Source organism: Xenopus tropicalis, chromosome 1, assembly GCF_000004195.4.
Source record: "Xenopus tropicalis strain Nigerian chromosome 1, UCB_Xtro_10.0, whole genome shotgun sequence".
NCBI lineage: Eukaryota > Metazoa > Chordata > Amphibia > Anura > Pipidae > Xenopus > Xenopus tropicalis.
The window spans coordinates 83,292,899-83,311,895 of record NC_030677.2 but is presented as its reverse complement, the minus strand read 5'-3'; the positions used below and the strand labels follow the sequence as shown (position 1 = coordinate 83,311,895).

The following is an 18,997-nucleotide window of genomic DNA, read 5'->3' as shown; positions in this document are numbered from 1 at the left end:
TCAGATTTTCATGGTTTTATAGTCACAAATATTCTCATTTGCATGAATGGCAGTCATTTATCAAAAGATCTGAACTAAAAAAGGACAAATAAAAAAAAGTCTTGGAAAAGTCACGAAAAACTGGCCTTTTTGACTTTTTGTATAAAAACCACAACTTTTTCATATTGTTGCACAAAAGCCAGCATCAAAACCCCCCAAAAACCTCTATAACCACGAAGCAAAGAAATATCTTTCAATTATAACAGGGACATCTGCCATTGACTTCTACATGATCTCGACAGGTTTTAGCTGGTGTATTTTAGCATTCAAAATTGCCATTGGAATTTATTGCATAGTAAAGTGATACAAAAAAAAAAGAAATATAGTAAGAGAAAAGAGAGCTAGTTTTTGCAAAAAACATTATGATCCATTTAACAACGTAAAAAGGCATTTGGCATATCACCTCTCAGGAATAGTATAGCTTTATTAGAATTAAGCTGAGTACATCCAAACACTGCCTTAGTTAGGTGGGAGTTCACCCTCCCACACAGCAACTTGTTTGATTAACAAGTCTCCCATATAAGTTCTCCTATATTATCTTATTATATTACTGTATAGCAATATTGCTAGAGCTTGTTGGCTACCTGAATTCTTTTGAAATCAGAGACAGACTGGTGCATTTTACCAACTGTCTGTGTAGAAACTAATCAACTGGACTCTAAAACATTAACATTTTCCCTTTCCAATTTCTTTTGCTGCCCTTATATGAATAAATATATTAAAATTCCTCATGGGGTTTATTCTGGGAATTACTGCACATGGCATTATACTGTTCTACTTGCAATACCAGCTCTCATGGGCTTATGAGAATTTGTAACCTTTTCACAAACAGTAGTTTAGTAAGATGGACATGTAAGCACAATATTTTGAGTGATACAATGAAACCAGCAAGAGAGTTAGATAGTACTTCTATCAGTTGTACTATACTCCTATACAGTTATTCTTTATGTGAATTGTAGTCTTTCATTACATGTTAATGATGGAAAACATCAACTTGTTAATCATTGTGACTGATGTCATGGCAGCAAGATGGATTCATTGAGTAATCTAGCTGTCATTGGCCATATGCAAGAGAATCACACATCATGGAATTTTTACCATTTTGCCCTTACACTACAAGATTTAAGAACAATGAATCCCAACCAGTAAACTAAATCATTTGGCTGGTGACTTCTAATTTCTTAGCAAAATATACTATGGCAACATTATATAATATATAACATAAAAGTATACATTATTCGGGCATACAAACAGCTATGATTATATCCTGTAGTGCTGAAGTTTTACTTTTGAGTTTTTCATATTTTTGCACCTAAGAAACCATTTGCATTTTGGAGACAATTATTAAAATTTGTGAGTTTTAGCACAAACAATTTTTTGTTAAAAATTCAAATTCAAGCTATGATAAATCAGCCCCTTGAAAGAAATAAATCAATATATTTACTCACCTGCTCCAATAACTCTCTCAATTGTTATGCAGGAAGCATCTATCTCCTTAGCAAATTCGTGCACTGCTTGGTTTGGGTCTTCATATGTATGTGGGTCAATATATGTCTTAATTCCTGGTAGTTTAACTGTAAAGGAACATCATGTAGTGTATTAGTATATTGAATTGTTATTCCATTATTGTTATTTGCTAATTCCATTATTATTTGTGTGTCCTTTTCTTCACTGCTCATTCTGACTCGTGGAATAATGTAGCTGAAACTAGCTATCATTCTGTCAAGATACCTGTTTTTACAGTGTTTTTTCACAAGTCTCTTAAGCTGGCTTTGCGATTTGAGCCAGATCCAGCATTGCAACAAGAGCTAAACAAACATGGCTTTCAACAGCAGTTTGGATTAAGGTCCCCTATAAATATCAGTAAATGGGTGTAAAATTATTTAATTTTGCTTAATTTTTCCTGGTGTTCCTCATTCAACTAGCAAAGTCCGACATAATACCCACTTGTGCAGTCACAACAGCACTTTAAAGGGGTGGTTCACCTTTTGGTTAACTTTTAGTATGCTATAGAATGTTCTGATCTTAATAACTTTTTAACTGGTCTTCATTTTTTATTTTGTATAGTTTTTGAATGATTTGCCTTCATCTTCTGTCTTTCCAGCTTTCAAATGGGGGTGACTGTCCACAGCAGCCAAAACTACTATTGCTCTGTGAGGCTACAATTTTATTGTTACTTTTTATTACTTATCTTTCTGTTTAGGCCCTCTACTATTTATATTAATGTCTCTCTTTCAAAACACTGCCTGGTTGCTAGTGTATATTGGCAACCAGATTGCTGTCGAAATTCCAAACTGGAGAGGACAAAAAGCTAAATAATTCAAAAACCGCAAATAATATAAAAACAAGACCAACTGCAAATTGTTTCAGTATAGTACTCTCTACATCATACTAAAAGTTAATTCTAAGGTGAACAACCCCTTTAAGAGCTTATAAGCTTATAGAATGAACAAAGAGATGCATCATACAACTGTCAACATAGATCATGTCCCTGTTTTAAATACAATTCATCAAAAAAATGTTGGAACTTGTAAACCTATGTAGTGGTGCCCAAAAGAAAGACTGTGATCTAGCAATAGTAGCTGGTGACTAGTAAACCACTGCAAAACATTTCACATTTAAATTAAAAGGAAAAAGGAATAGAATATGTTGGTCATGTAAATGGCACACTGGTAACTAGTAAAATAACTTATGTAATCTAAATAACATGCCCTGGGTATATGTCCCTGGACTTGAGGTGGTAGATCTTAGGAGTTAAAATTAAATTTAATTGAACCCCACAAGGTTGAATTTAATGCATTCACGTATGTCACACTTCTAATAACTATTTCCTCAAAAAATATCTGAGTTTTTTCCACTTACTTACATTGGTTGCTAGAATAATTTATTGGTAAGAAAATATTTATTCTTTGGTACTTACTGTGCCCATTGTGAAAATGCATCTTCTCTTCTTCTGGATCTTGTTTAGCTTTGCTGTAGCCACAACGTCTAAATAGAAGCAATTTGAAATATTTTTAAAACACCAATATCAGAATTGTTTCTGAGCAAATAAGAAATATTGTTTTCTGGAATACACTATACAGTATGAAGAAAAAGTTGGTAACATAAACAAGAATGGCAGAAATTTGATACATTTTGATGAATAACTGTATAGATATAGTCACAAATGAGAAAAAAAATGAGAAAAAAAAACCCCTTTGTGCTATACATTTTTCCTTGCAGGTTAAGAGGTAATAAAAGCCAGTAGTTAACTGGAATAATAGTGAATACTGTATGTATAAAAGTAAAAGTTTAAATGAATATAGGTTGTAATAGTGTTGTGTTAATATGTGTTACATTAGATATTCAGATTTTACATATATATATATATATATATATATATATATATATATATATATATATACATATATATATATATGTTTAAATACATTTATGTGGGGGTAATAGGTATTTGCTATTCCTTTATGAATTCAGTATTCACTTCTATATCGTTTGATTAAATGGCTGGTCTGGACAAGCATGGATTTTAGTTGTAGCCTCATTAAGTTGTAGGCATATCCTGTTTGTTAGGAATCCCCATTGGTACAATGGCTGTTGGGTGGCTTTTCTCTAAATGTATATCAGGTAGGAGGGCTTCCAGTTTAGTTCTCTTGGCCTTCCTCCATGTTCTGCTATTACCCTGTTCTATTTTTATCAAGCTAGCCCTTAATGCACTTTTTAGGCAGGTGGTATTACCTCGCTGTTTGATCATTGCTAACTTATTAATACATTAGATTTGATCACTTTTTTTATTTTTTATCACAAAAATTATCCTGGGGTTAGTAGCAGATCAATCATGATAACTGTAAGCCAATTAACACAGGCTATTGGCAAAGTTGATTATGTAAAGAATAAGATTAGCCTTGTGAAAAAAAGCTAAAAGAAGAATATCTTGCCTTTGCTAGTTGTGAGTTGGTTAGTGGGTATACTTTTTTTGTGTGCTCTTCTAGATATTCTTTTCTGATAGATGATAAAAAGAACACTGGATTTATTTAAGGCCAAAGACTAGAATCTAGAATGCTAGCCTGGTGTTCACTGGAATCGGTATAAAAGCAATTCTGTGCCTATAAGGTAGCTTTGGAAGGACTTCTCTCTTTTTTAGAAGATTTACTTTTGTTCCCAATTGCATTTTTTTTTACTTCTGTCACTTATATTTTTGGCTTTGAGGGCATGCTATGCATGCCACTTAAGGCATGTTTATACATGCTGTTGTAACAAAGCTTTCATTGCACAGTGGTATGGCTCCCTTTAGGACTGCACTAACCAACCTGATTCTTCTGTTTGGTTACTCTTCAAGTCCTAAATATTCACTAAATATTTTAAAAACACTGGTAGAGAGGCATGACAAAAACTTGTTTGTATTGCATACTCTTAACCTGACTGCAGCTGCATATCACCCTTTTATGGCCCAAGACCAAAGATGTAATAACATAAGTTACTTTTGCATTCCATCAGAAGAGTATATGGCCAGGGCCCAATCAGATTTCATCTGAGAGAAGACCATATCTGCTTCAACAGGAATGTAAGTCTTATTGAAATATCATATAAATATCTAGAACTTTTCATATTCAAACCTTTATGTGTAACATAGGTGGCCCTCCAAAAATTGCTTGCCGGTGAAAGCTTGCCAAAAGAGGCTAATTATAGCACATTTTTTGTTTTGCTTAAAATGGCTCAGAATTGCCAATGAGTGGTTAGTTAAAATGTTTTTACACACACAGTTGTGATATGTAATGTGATTAGCAGCTGAACGCAGTGGCATGTCACGTCTGGTGTGGTCCTTGACCCACGAACCTGCATACTGTATACAGCTAAATAATGGGTGTCTATAGTCTAATATTTTAGCCTTTGTTCAGAAGCAGTAACTTCAGAAACATAGGTGTAATGACCCAATTTATATTATGGTGCTGAATGTAAGAGACTACACTCCACTGCAGAATGTACATGCTCTACTCATATTTACAGCCTTGGGGACAAAAAGAATCCAAGAGACTACTACACACACAGGGATATAACTAGGTGTATAAAATAGGTTTTGTCATGTCTAAATGTGTTCTACTTTATTATCCAAAGTGATATTAAAAAGGCACTGGAAGCAGCTTATTTTTATAACATCTCTAGAGCAACATAAATGTGTACAGCAGCATGTCATATTAGCATATGAAATTAAACCCCGAAACCCTCCAATGCACCATAAAAAAGAACTCAGTATGAAGCACTGAACAACACTTCAGCAGGTTTAAAATGATATTGCTGTATTGGTTTGACTTCTAAAAATGTATCAGGCAAAAAGGAAAGATTACCTGCCAAAGTTCTTTACATTAAGATAAGGTGTCTAATATATATATAATATATATATATATATATATATATATATATATATATATATATATATACACACACAATAACACAATAATTTTCTATCATTGTTTTACCTGCAGCTGGCTGAAAAATACTAATCTGTACTCACTAGGTGCAAAATCTAGATACAAATAGCAACCAGTCAGATGCGTGTTTTAAAACAACTGACCAGCAAATCCTTCCCACTTGGGTTGCTATGAAATACTAGATAAGTAGCAATCTGCCCCTTAGTCTTTAAAGACCTCTTGCCTATTAAGCATAAACCATGGTGACCACCATTTTTAGCAGTGCATTCTTTTATGCAGTGTAGAATTTAATATGAAATTTCGTTTACAGTACAGGGATGGGACCTGTTATCCAGAATGCTCGGGACCTGTGGTTTTCTGGATAAGGGATCTTTCCGTAATTTGGATCTCCATAACTTATGTCTGCTAAAAATCATTTAAATATTGAATAAAACCAATAGGCTTGTTTTGCCTCCAATAAGGATTATTTATATCTTAGTTGGGATAAAGTACAAGGTACTGTTTTATAATTACAGAGAAAAGGGAAATCATTTTTATAACTTAGAATTATTTGCTTATAATGAGTATATGGGAGATGGCCTTTCTGTAATTCGGAACTTTCTTGATAATGGTTTTCCAGATAAGGGATCCCATACCTGTACTCAAATTGTTAGCCCATAGAACGCATAAATAAATGTTACTGACGGGATCTTCTTGATAGGGTAGAGAAAGCAAATGAAACATGCTTGGCAAGCCCAAATGGGCCCAGCAATCGTGGTTAGTCTCTGCGACATTACAATTACTCCTGAATTAGACTTCATCCTACTACAGTGCACTAACTGCATAGTTTTATGGGTTTATAAATCAGGTCATAAGCACATAAATGACTATTAATATTTCACTGAGGATAATGCGTAAATTTAACTTCATTAAAGGCCACTATACAGGTACCTATGTTTGTTTTATTTATGCCTTGTATTTGTTTACTGTTAAAGGAGAAGGAAAGGCTAAGTCACTTGGGGGTGCTAAAATGTTAAGCACCCCCAAGTGACTTTAATCGCTTACCTTGTACCCTGGGCTGGTGCCCCTGTTAGGAGAAAACATCACCAGCCCGGGGTACCTGTAGCAAGCGCTTCCTCCTTCTGCCTTCGTTTCGACTACACAATAGGCGCATGCACAGTAGAGTGAAAAGCCGACTTCTCTGTTAAAGTTCGGCCTTTTACTCTACTGCACATGCGCACGCTCTCGCAAAGCAGGAAGGAGGAAGCGCTACAGCTACCCCGGGCTGGTGCTGTTCTCTCCGTACAGGGGCACCAGCCCAGGGTAAAAGGTATGCGATTCAAGTCACTTGGGGGTGCCTAACATTTTGGCACCCCCAAGTGACTTTGCCTTTCCTTCTCCTTTAAAAGACCTCTACACCATCACATTATCCTGCTGATTTTGCCTACTACAAGTAAATTCTTTAGCTGGCATAGATTTATGGTGCCTGTACAGGCTATGGGAAAACATGATCTAATATAGGGATATGTGCTTGCTATGGCGATTGCCATTTACAGCCCTGTTTAACTGACCTGGAAGGTGGAAAGGAAGCCTGTGAACAGCTGGAGAGAAAAGAAAAGGCAGCTCAGGCAATGCTAAATCTGCAAGGTGAGCATATAAGATAAATAAAGCAACATGCAAAAAAAAATCTACATTATATAATAATTAGTATAATATTTTAATTATACTAATGCATATGGACATTTTTTTTTTTAAAACTGATAGCACCCCTTTAAGTGGTGAATATTGATTTATTTTCTTTTTACCCCTACTTTTATCCATATATTGAGCTTTCATTGGCCCATGATAAGCAATCCCCACCCTTTCATATCATCTTCACTAGTCCTCCTATTGTTTTATAGTCCCCTAACAAGAAGCTGAGAGGGTGCTTGGTTTAACAGTGCAGATTAATCAAACTGAGCCATAAAAGTGTTTTCTAAAAGCCTGTACAATATATGCACCATATTCATATTGTTATTTTCATGTATTTAGATTAAGTCAACTAGAAAGAATATGGCCCTTTAATATATATAATATATATATATATATATATATATATATATATATATATATATATATATATAAAGAGAGATCTATGCCATTTTAGAACATTTTTACATGATATATGTGCAATTAGTTGAAAATGTACGTATTGATGTCAAATACAGCTGCAATGACAAACATTGCATTAGTAAATATATCAATTTATCTAAAGTACATGGTGCATATGCAGAGAACAACTGTGGAACAGTGTTATGGTTCAGCTGCGAAGGAATTCCCAATGCAGTCTTTATTTAAAGTGTTCTTAATCAGGCTTCCTCTCTTCTGCATTTTATAAATGTTGGGCTATAAAAAATATACATAAAAAGGGTTTAATTAAATGCCATCACTCTATTGTATTGTAAATTGGATGCTCGTAAGCACAGTTGTTTATACTGGGGCATATACTTCACATTGTCATGCTTCTGTAAGCACGGTTTTCAAGAACTGTCTCAAAGACAATGGGGCTATTTTATCTGTTCAGAACCAAAATGAACTGCACATGCCATTTTAAATGGATGAGCTGTCTAAACAAAGTATTGTTAGATGTGTGAATAATACATAACGTAGTTTTCCAAGGTTATCATGAATGTGATATCAGTGTTGTAGTAATGTTAGTATACATTACAGAAAATGTATTGTATCCATAGCTCATCTGCAGATCTCCAACTGGAACATATTTAAAACTCCCAGAATCCTCAGCCAGCTAAAGCTCCTGAATATTTTTTTAATTGGCAACAGCTATAATGGCAATAAATTATAATATGGGATTGTGGATTTGGTATATTCTCTGCTGTTGGAGAAAGATTGATATACGTAACATTTTATATATCAATGACTTATCAATGAATTTTTGTGATTAAACCTTCTGTTTTAGCATTGCAATTTTTTAAGAATTTATGAAGTGAAGAATTTAATGTAACATTTGTCAACAAAGTTTATTTATAATGGTATGTAAGGATGCAATGTGTGTGTTCATGTATGGCTTCACCTAAGGCAGTGGCTCCCAAACTGTGGCCTGAAATTTGGGTAGAATGCCTTTTTTTGTTTTAGATACTAGGGGGCACATTTACTAACCCACGAACGGGCCGAATGCGTCCGATTGCGTTTTTTTCGTAATGATCGGTAATTTTGGGATTTTTTCTGCGTCTTTACGATTTTTACGTAAAACGCGAGTTTTTCGGCGTCTTTACGATTTTTGCGTAAAAACGCGAGTTTTTCGGCGTCTTTACGAAAGTTGCGCAAAGTCGCAATTTTTTCGTAGCGTTAAAAATTGCGCGCAAAGTCGCGCCTTTTTCGTAGCGTTAAAACTTAAAAGGCGCGACGTTTCGCGCAAGTTTTAACGCTACGAAAAAATCGCGACTTTGCGCAACTTTCGTAATGACGCCGAAAAACTCGCGTTTTTACGCAAAAATCGTAAAGACGCCGAAAAAATCGCAAAAAATACGAAAAAGTCGCAAAATGTTCGTTTCCAATCGGAATTTTTCCAATTCGGATTCGAAATCATGTCTTAGTAAATCAGCCCCTAGATATCTAAATAATCGGATAATGGGTACTACAATGTTTTTTCAGTTATCTAAAGGGTTTAAGGGTCCTGGCCAAATGTTGGATCTCAGCTAGGGGGACTTGAAAAAGTCTAAAAAGCACTAACTGAAACATGTTGTTTCACCTCTTCACAAAAAACGATTTTTTCTTAAAGGAATGGTATACCCCCTTTTCAAAATTTAATTAATAGGGTTTGTCCTAAACATACTTTTGCTTATTTTTTTAATAAGGAAATATGTACTTTTAAAAACATTTTTTGCACTAAACATTGGAAAATCTGAACCTGAACTTTTTTCAATAAAAAGTGTTCTTTATCTTTAAGCTGGTAAAAACCATTCAATGTACCAAAAAAACATTTCCAGGCAAGCTACCTTGAATTCCAGAACAATGTATTGGGGCTTAAGGAAATCAAACATATTGTACATAGTAACAAAGTCTTTTTTCTTATAACATAAACATGTTACTAAGAGTAAAAAAAAAAAGTTAAATTCATGTTAGTAAATTTATGATTTAACTGTTAATAACTATACATACCTTCCACTGAGAAGAAAACCAACTATACCAGCCAGCAAAATAATTCCCACAGTGACCGACACAGCAATTATAGGAATCTGGCTCTGATCTCCAGTTGCAGCAAATGCTGAGTAGATAAACATAAAGTACATATTACAGCTTTAATTATAAGCAACACAGAGGAAGCCATAGAACTTCTTGTATGACGTATGCAGTTTTAGTACAAATATTCAAATTAAGAAATACAGCTTAGTATTACCATTTTTAACTTACATAGCACATTTTTCATGTTACACAGCATAATAAGTAGGCCCTTTATTGTTTTCATTTAAGACTTATGCTGGTCGCATATAAACTGGTAATGCCAGACATTTTGCTAATTTTCCAGCAATTTGGAAGAATAGAATCAGAATTGTATTGGTAAGATTTTATGGTACATGTTGATAAATCATGTGAGTGATTGCACTGACCTATGCATATAGTCAAACACAAATAGCTTGTCAACCTCCCTCCTCCCTTTTGCCAGCTGCCAAAATACTGAACTGGTATATTTAATTGCTAGTTGACTAGAGACTATTTAGCAACTGGGGACCAAATAAAGTAAAGCTTCAACATTATATATATATATATATACTTGATTTAATGTCAAAAGTGACTGAAAAGCAACAAAAATCGCATCAAACTACATGAAAGAAACCCTGTGCCTCACTGGCTACTAGCGATCATCATGTGATTTTAGGTAATGACTTTTGGCTTTATCGCCCAAAAGGAAAAACTGTTTAAAGATGATTATGTTACACCTGAGACACAATAAAAAAATCTATTATATTTTATTACATTTTACAATTGGCAAGGACTCACATCTCTTTGCTATTCTTCAGACTGAGGAATTATAGGCCAAACCCACATGTGAAGTGGTACAAAAACTGCAGTGACATAAAACCACAGCAGAAAAAATAAACCTAATTTTTATAATAGTTTATGCATTTTTAATTTAAATAATCCTGATAAATCCTCACCTGAGTTAATAACAGACTTCTTTGATTAACAGACATTATTATGAGAACATTATAAACTATTTTACATTTTGGGACTTTGAAATGATTTGTTATGGTGATATTATGGTGACACAGTGAGGGATTTTCATTATTCACATAATTAATCACATATTTATAACTACTGCAGTAGGTACTTTCACATAAGAATAGTACTTCATTTCACTTTAGTCTGCCATAAGTTAAACATGTCTGTTCAGATTCTTTGCAAGAGGAATCAATCGATATACAAAAAAAAGGAAAAATGCATTGCTAAAGTTTAAGGATAGCTTGACATATCCCCCATGTGACCTCCCCCACCCACTCTCCTCCTTTACTAACTCAAGCAAAGAAGCAGAGCCCTATACATTTACTATTCCAGTCAAGTGACATGAATGAACCCTTTTCATTTAATACATGAGAACTGGGAGAGGAAATCTGTTTCAAGTGTTAGAATGACAGTTCCCTGTTACAGTATTGATCTGCTGACTCTTTCTCCTAACTATTATGTGGACACGAGTTGACACTAACTAGAATTACTTACACACTGGGCTGGTTTCAAACTCAAATCTGCGGCTGAATGCACCATACCCTGCGGCCGTGCGTGCTCTTATTTGGAAAATATAGGATGATGCAGGTTTCAATCCCTCCACTGTGATTTCTGTCTCTTTAGACTTGACAATTGTGTAGCTACTTTCTTGATCCTTGTTTGATGTAAAAAAAAAAAGAAACATTAACCTTTTATAAATGGTGTCAAAACATGGGTGAACACAGAATCCCCATGTATCATATATACATTTGTTTTTATTTTGTGTATTAAGGATGTGAGTGGCATATAAATGATGTCACAGTATAAAGTATATTGTATTCTTTTAAAATTAAAGTACAGGTATGGGAACCTTTATGCAAAATGCTCAGGACCTGGGGTTTTCCGGATAAGGAGTAATTCGGATCTCCTACCTTAAGTCAGCTAATAAAATTATTTAAACAGTAATTAAACCCAACAGGATTGTTTAGGCTCCCGTAAGGATTAATTATATCTTAGTTGGAATGAAGGACAAAGAACTGTTTTTTTATTACAGAGAAAAAGGAAATAATTTTTAAAAATTTGAATTATTTGATTACAGTGGAGTCTATGGGAGATTGCCTTTCTGTAATTCGGAACTTTCTGGATAACAGGTTTCAACACCTGAACAGGTCATGGCTACCATTTCTGGCTATTTATAATTGTATTAAACTACCAAATGAACAATTACTCACAAGTTTTCATGAATGCATTAAAATACACATATATGCTTTACTGTTCTTGTTTTTGAAATGTTAAGATCAAAATGGTAAAAAGCTTGTATGGATAACAATTATCAATATTACAGGAAAAAGAAGCAATTGCATATAAACTAAATATTTATGTTCCTATTTTGTGCCCATTTAAGATATAATATTGTGCAACAATATATTAAAAAAAGACTCTTCTCCCTTGCACCAATTAGAACTGTTTTCTTTAAATCACATAGATTACATTCTCCACTTTTATTTTGTTTATGCTTTTATGATACTACCTCTTTGTACATTTATCCAAAACCTTAGTAACCAAATATTTGTAGTATATAGGTATGGCTACCTTATCCGGAAATCCGTTATCCAAAAAGTTCCGAACTACGGAAAGGCTATTTCCCATAGACTCCATTATAAGCAAATAATTCTAATTTTTAAAAATAATTTCCTTTTTCTCTGTAATAATATAACAGTACCTTGTAATTGATCCCAACTAAGATATAATTAATCCTTATTGGTGGCAAAACAAGTCTATTGGGTTTATTTAAAGGACATGTAAAGCCTACATTTGCCTACAATGTATATCAGTTGGGCATGCCTCCCCCACCCAAATGGCATCAATTGTACTGCATATATCCCCTCCGTTTGCCGGCACCGTCACATTTTCCTAAAGCAAATAGCAGCTTTCACCCGGTGGCCATTTTTCCTCTGATACATAATTGGATACATTTAAATCTGCAAACAGCATACACACACACACACACACACACAGACCCTTATTCAGCATACATTTCATCAAGAATACAAGCTCACACATGCAGAACTGTCTCTGATAAAGGTTCTGCTTTGTTTGAGCTGAGTTCAGGAGAGTTGAAAAAAATTGAAGCAGACAGCTAGAGCTGAGTTTCTATGGGAACCAGCACTGCCATTTATTCACTGGCTGCTAGACTGGAGGGCGTTTAGTAATCTGAGCTTAGAACAACTGAGCATGCCCAAAAGCCAACAGCCAAAGCAAATTCCTGAGGGTGGGGGCCGAGTGGGTTACAGGAGGAGAAGCAAATATAAGCGATTAAGGGGATGTTGCAGCCTTACTATTAACCTCTGGACAGCCAGTGTGGCAGGTATTGAAAGATTTAAAAGAGGCTGTTCACTGATTAAATTTTTGTGTGTGGGGTTTACATGTCCTTTAATGTTTAAATGATTTTTAGCAGACTTAAGTTATGGAGATCCAAATTACGGAAAGATCCCTTATCTGGAAAATCCCAGGTCTTGAGCATTCTGGGTAACAGGTCCCATACCTATACATATCTAAAAAAAGATTCTGCTTTCAATATGATATGTATGTAAACAAAACTAAAAATAAAGAATATACAAAAAAAAAAAGATTCTGCATACAGCTGATGGGTCCCCAAACAGTATTGAATATGTCAAATAGTAATTATTATATAATAGTAGTTATAATGAGTCAAACCTTTTCAAAGTATTTGATTTCATATTCAAGGATGATACCATTGGGTCGATCGGGCTCTTGCCATGACAATGAAATGCTGCTTTTGGCAATTTTCCCCTTCTTCACAATGCTGATTGTGGATGGTGCTAAATGGAAAAAATGTGCAACACCATTAATTTTCTATTAAGCTTTTTTATCTACCCTAGCAGTCTAACATATAAGAGGGAAGTGCATGTTTAATTTGAGGCTTGGACTGCAGCATTTAGCAGCACTTTGGCAAGCAAGTTAGTTGCTGACCCTTGGTCAAGTAACTAAAATCCAACAAACCCAACATCACTCAACTGTCTATAGCCTGACACTTTCAAAGATTATGACAGATTTTTAAAAGAATAGCTAAAATCCAATAAATCACTAACAAATTATGACTACATATATTCTTTATGTTAATAAGAAGCCATGCTAGCATATGGAGATATATATTTCTTTGTTGCAAAAGATTGCAAGAACTAAATGGACAAAACTTAACAAGCCCATTTTGGATTGAACTTTTACAGTGAATGTCTTTGTAGCTTTGTGACATACACAGTTGCCTGCAAGAAATACTCTACCCTGACATTGAATAAAACTCATACAAAGAAACAGGTAATATTATACCAGAAGTAAATGATAAGCTGAGTAATTCTACCTCGCTGAGCTTGCTTTAATAGAAGTGTTAAAGTGTAACCGTGAGATAAAGGCCAATTAAGTATATCAAATCGATCCCAAAGGTATATCTATGATGGCCCTTTTGTATCCGGAGCATATCTGTGTTACAATACGTCCTACAGAAGGAAAAAAGGTAGGAGTATTTTTTGTTTTCGTTCTCAAACAAAATGTAATTTAATCCCAGTATCCTCACAAAGCTAACAATCATTCTATCTTAAAAGTCTGCAACTGGATACTGCACTCTATGATTTGTAAGAAAAGTGCAGTTGCACGGAAACCTGTTTTTAAAGGTCATTAGTTCTGCAACTTGCAAGGGCATCTTTCAGAATTTCAGATGACCATGCTGCAGAATCCAGCTTTACAAAAGCAAATACAACTTTAACATTTTTGTAAAACAAGGTAATATTCATTTTGCTACTGGGATTTTTGAAAAGCATACAGTTAAATGACATGCAAATTATGTACAACACAATAAATCACAATGAATGGGCTGGTCCCATATAGAGTTTCAAATTCCAATATCTGGACATTACTGTATAGGGCAGGTTTCAAACCTAGGCTCCACTGGTGAGTCTCCTAATACTGTACACACATGAGGTAGATCTTTATTATTATGCCGGTGTCTCATTAGGAGTGTAGTAAGTCACAGGGGCTGGTTAAAGTGCACAGGTTCTCATTTCAAGACTTTTAAGTGATGTTTTGGATCTTTTGTAGTTCCTTTTATAATACATGATAGTACCTGTTTGTACATCTAGAAAGTCACTTGCCAGCACCCAGCCACCATGCTGAGTTTGAAACATGTGCATTGTTAAAATGTTTTTACAAAGTAGAAAAAATTTTCTTTTTGTGAATCTGCTTTAGAATTTTGTCGCGCAATTTGTATTTCTGGAATATCAATTCTCTTTTTTTACATGGGCAAAAAGCTGAGAAAAAACTCCCTTGACTCCAATGTATTTGGTTTGAGAAAAAACATGTAGGAAAAAATGTCCATTGACTGCAATGCATTTGGCGCATGAAGAAACACAAGCAAAAATGCAGATTTGGTGCAATTTTGTCAACATTTCACAATTTGTGAAGTTTTGCTTGGTTTCATGAATTTTCAAGCAAAGCAAAAGGGAGCAAATAATCACTACTGATTATTAGTGATGGGCGAAATGTTTCGCCAGGCATGGATTTGCAGTGGTTAAGTTTTAGATGCTAATCTACCTTAAAAGGCTGTTTTGTGTTTGCATTTCCAAATATAAGATGGATTTATGAATCTACCAACATTTTTCTGGATTTTTTTTTAATCCTCCAACATACAGCATTTTTGCAGACAATGATGCAGGTACTGTGTTAAAAATTGGCTCTGGTTTTAGGAATTCATCACTAAGACTGATTGCTGTATCATGTAGACTGGCAGGCTTGGCACAAAAGGACATTTCCCACACAGCCCAAGCAGGCTTCAGTGATTGGTGTTCTTTTTTTCTTTGAATTTAATAACAGCCAAGGGAAGGATGCAGAAGTTCCTGTTAAAGGAAAGTACTGAATCGGAGATTAAGAAAGGAAAATGGGTGGGCTAAATTTCTACTAACACATGGGAGCTTGCAAGAAAAGAGAGCTTGCATCTTCCATCTGCAGAATAAAATGATTTTACTTGAACACTAGTTGTAAAAACACTTTTCATTTAAATAAAATATAAATACATTTTAATAGTATATATAACTTCATAATTATGGAAAGGTGTACATACCTAACTTTTACAATTATTTAAAAATACATTAAAGTGAATACTGAATGAAACTACTGCAGTAGTTATCAATGCGTACAGGCTATGAGCAAATATGTGGTTTTGTTCTTTTCTTATTAGGGCCGGCCATGCCTCCTCTGAGTGATGTTTAGGCTTGTCAGTTGATGGTTATATGCAAGGAGATGCAAGCTAAATTAAACTGATGGATATACTGTTCAAGATAGGCAACATAGTGGGCCATAGAAAAAAGAATTAGGAGTCCCGTGCATGCAAATACTATGGGGCTGATTCACAAAAGGTCAAAATAGTGAGTGTTATTTTTTCGCATGCTTTAAAAATGGTATAACTTCTTATATTTTTAGAATTGACGATAGATTCACCAAAAGTTCACTTGTCTGACCTAAGATGCGATTTTATTTTCGTTATTTTTCGGTAAACCATGTACATTTTTTTTTTAGCATGCCATATTTTAATCCATATGCAATATGTTTATGCGTTATTTAATAACACGCAATATTATCACACGCTGTTACCAAGGTAACCATTACTTTGTGAAAACTACCGTTCTAAAAATTACCATTTCCCTGAACTCGAGGATGCATCACTCTAGAGAGATCACATACTTGATTCTCTTCTTCAGATTCAAGAAAATCTCCAACTGCAAACTCCATTGATCACCAAATGTAATGTTGTTTAGTAACGCCCACTCCTAGGAGGTGTTATGTTTCACAGTAATTATCGCCACATTTTATGCTTTTAACGCTTAAAATATGTCTGTGAATTATGCGTTAGGACTGTTTCTATTAGATAATTATTGCAATGCTATGGACATAGCACTTTGCGATAATTGAGATTTTTGCCCATGTGATATGACTAGTAACGCATGTGAAATTACCTTGATGGATCTTTACTTAATTAAAGATCATTTTTTAATGCATAAAACTATGCGTTAAGTAATAACGACCCTTTGTGAATCACCCCCTATGAGGTTCACATTACAATTACTTAAAATTATGGAAGTTTATAACAACATACATTTTCTAGATCTAGAAAAGTAATACTAGATAATCACTACTTGCTGTAATTTCCATGGAAATTATTAAGAAGGGATTGTTGATGACTTTGTGAATCTCCATTATACATTAATAACAAATTTACAATGATTTTACAGTTATTTGTAAATGTTCTTGCTATTGAAACATGATCTGTCTGTACTATTTCCTGGACTGTTGTAGAATTAAGTTCTAATATCACAGCAATTTGCTAAATGCTAAGTGGCTATTTGGTTGTCTCACTTTGAAATGAGTAAACTTTACTTTTTGTGTTTTCTCTTTATTTTGGAAGCCTGTAACAATGGATAGGTAGTATTTTAAACTTAGCTATTGACATTTAATATAAATAAAAATCAATATCACAACTGTAATTGGAAATCTGGAATGAACCCAGGAATTCTTAACAGTAATTTGGTAGAAAATGTCACAGAAATTGCTCCTGCAATATCATCTCATGCCAGTCCTACCATTAGTAAATCTTAGCTTTAACCTAAATCATCCAAAGATTATAAAAACAGCCCTTTAAACTCCACAGTGAACTAACCCTTTGTACTAAGTCAAACACTGTGAAAGTGTAAGTCATTCTATGGTGGTTTCAAATGACAGCTAAAATCTCAGCCTAGGCGGTGTGAATCATTACTTTCTAGATTGGCTTAGGTTTTAAAATTAATAGGTAACAGAATTTTTCCAAATACACTCTAGGGACCTTATGGAAGCAAGTAATGAGTGAACAGCAAACACACATATTTCTGTGCTTAAATGCAATTGCCCAATATAATTTATTTGTTTAACAATGCTATTAGATGTCCCTTTATGCAATACAATGTAGACCTAGAAGCAGACAATTTGGGTGTGTGGAAGTAGTAAACTATAAAATATGTCTACATAGACTAGCTTTATCTATTACAGAATGTGTTTTTTTTTGCTATGTTTGACAGATAAAGAAGAAATAAACATTATTTCCTCTTGTAGGGCATGTTTCAAGCCTCTTGAAGCAGATAACATTTTAATAGGACAGCACAACACACAAAGGGATTTGTCACTTCTGCAATCTTTCCAGAAATGCCAAAAATGGTATCTAATGATAGAGCATCAATACATGTACTTTGCTTAAACACTTAACTGTCAGGGGGAACATGACACATTTATTTTAAGGAAGAACCTTTATATCCATCTAAAGGTAGGAGCAGCAGCTCTGCATTTTGTTGCATTTTGTACATTCAAAAAAATGCTCTTTAATAAAAAAAAACAAAAAAACCTCAACAGACGTAATGCCAAAGGCATTTTACTACCTAACTGGCCTTCTTTGAAGGGGCACTATACCCACTTGTTTAATGACTAGGTCTTGTGCCAAATTTCTTTGATGTACTGCACAAACAACACAATTATCAACCACAAAACAAAATTTTGCTCGACAAAATCGTATTGTTGCGCCAAGTACGAAAGTTTTGGATTCATTCAAGCTTTGTTATCGTGACTTTCCTTGGGCAAGGTTGGAGCTGCAGAGTGCCATTGATTCCTATGGGAGGCTTCCAAAATCATGCACAGAAGGATCAAAGTCGGAAAGGTTTTCCTGCAATTTAAGATCGTTCAATACGAAAATTTCGTGATTTTCGTGTCGCCAATACAATATTTTCATGACTAATATGATTTTTTCGTAATATTTGTGATCTTCAGAAATTTTCGTATCCAATCCAAATTTATCCCATTCGGGATTCAAGCTCGCTTTCATGAATGTGCCCCCTAGTGTAAGCTATTACAAGTCTTTAATCACAGTGTCTTTTCCTACCTGCAACTTAGGCTCTCTAGTACAACCACCCCGTACAGCAAGTGGGCTTCAAAGACACCAAGCACATGGTTACTTCAACTAGTTTAGGGAAACCTGACACCCCTAGCCACCTACACAACTGCCAGGAAAAAAGGGAAGCAGCTGCACCACCCAAATGTGAAACATGCTCAGCCTTTGACTGTATTATTCCTTATGAGGACTGCCTGAAGAAAAGGTTAGCAAAACCTTAACCCCCCCCCCCCCTGCACGGAATTAAAGATTTGATGTATGTTTGTAGATACTGTATCTGTTCTGTGGGATTACTTGTTCACTTGCCAGAAGCAATGTGCAAAGTTTATTTTTCAGATGCAATTTACTACTTTTTTTTCAACCCACTGAACAA

General features: G+C 34.6%; 1 protein-coding gene across 3 annotated transcripts in view; it reads right to left on the bottom strand.

The window, feature by feature from the left end:
• The window catches only part of epha5 (EPH receptor A5), a 174,586-nt gene that overhangs the window by 20,690 nt on the left and 134,899 nt on the right, over window positions 1-18,997 (bottom strand). For 2 of the 3 annotated variants that reach the window (XM_031903379.1, XM_012955378.3), the window contains exons 6-11: window positions 13,362-13,486; window positions 11,160-11,319; window positions 9,603-9,708; window positions 7,016-7,045; window positions 2,960-3,027; window positions 1,488-1,613 (exon numbers count right to left, since the gene is read on the bottom strand). In XM_031903379.1, coding sequence (XP_031759239.1) covers window positions 1,488-1,613; window positions 2,960-3,027; window positions 7,016-7,045; window positions 9,603-9,708; window positions 11,160-11,319; window positions 13,362-13,486 — 615 coding nt within the window. The remainder of the gene's footprint in view (window positions 1-1,487; window positions 1,614-2,959; window positions 3,028-7,015; window positions 7,046-9,602; window positions 9,709-11,159; window positions 11,320-13,361; window positions 13,487-18,997) is intronic. The other variant, XM_002936460.5, reaches the window with a different exon arrangement.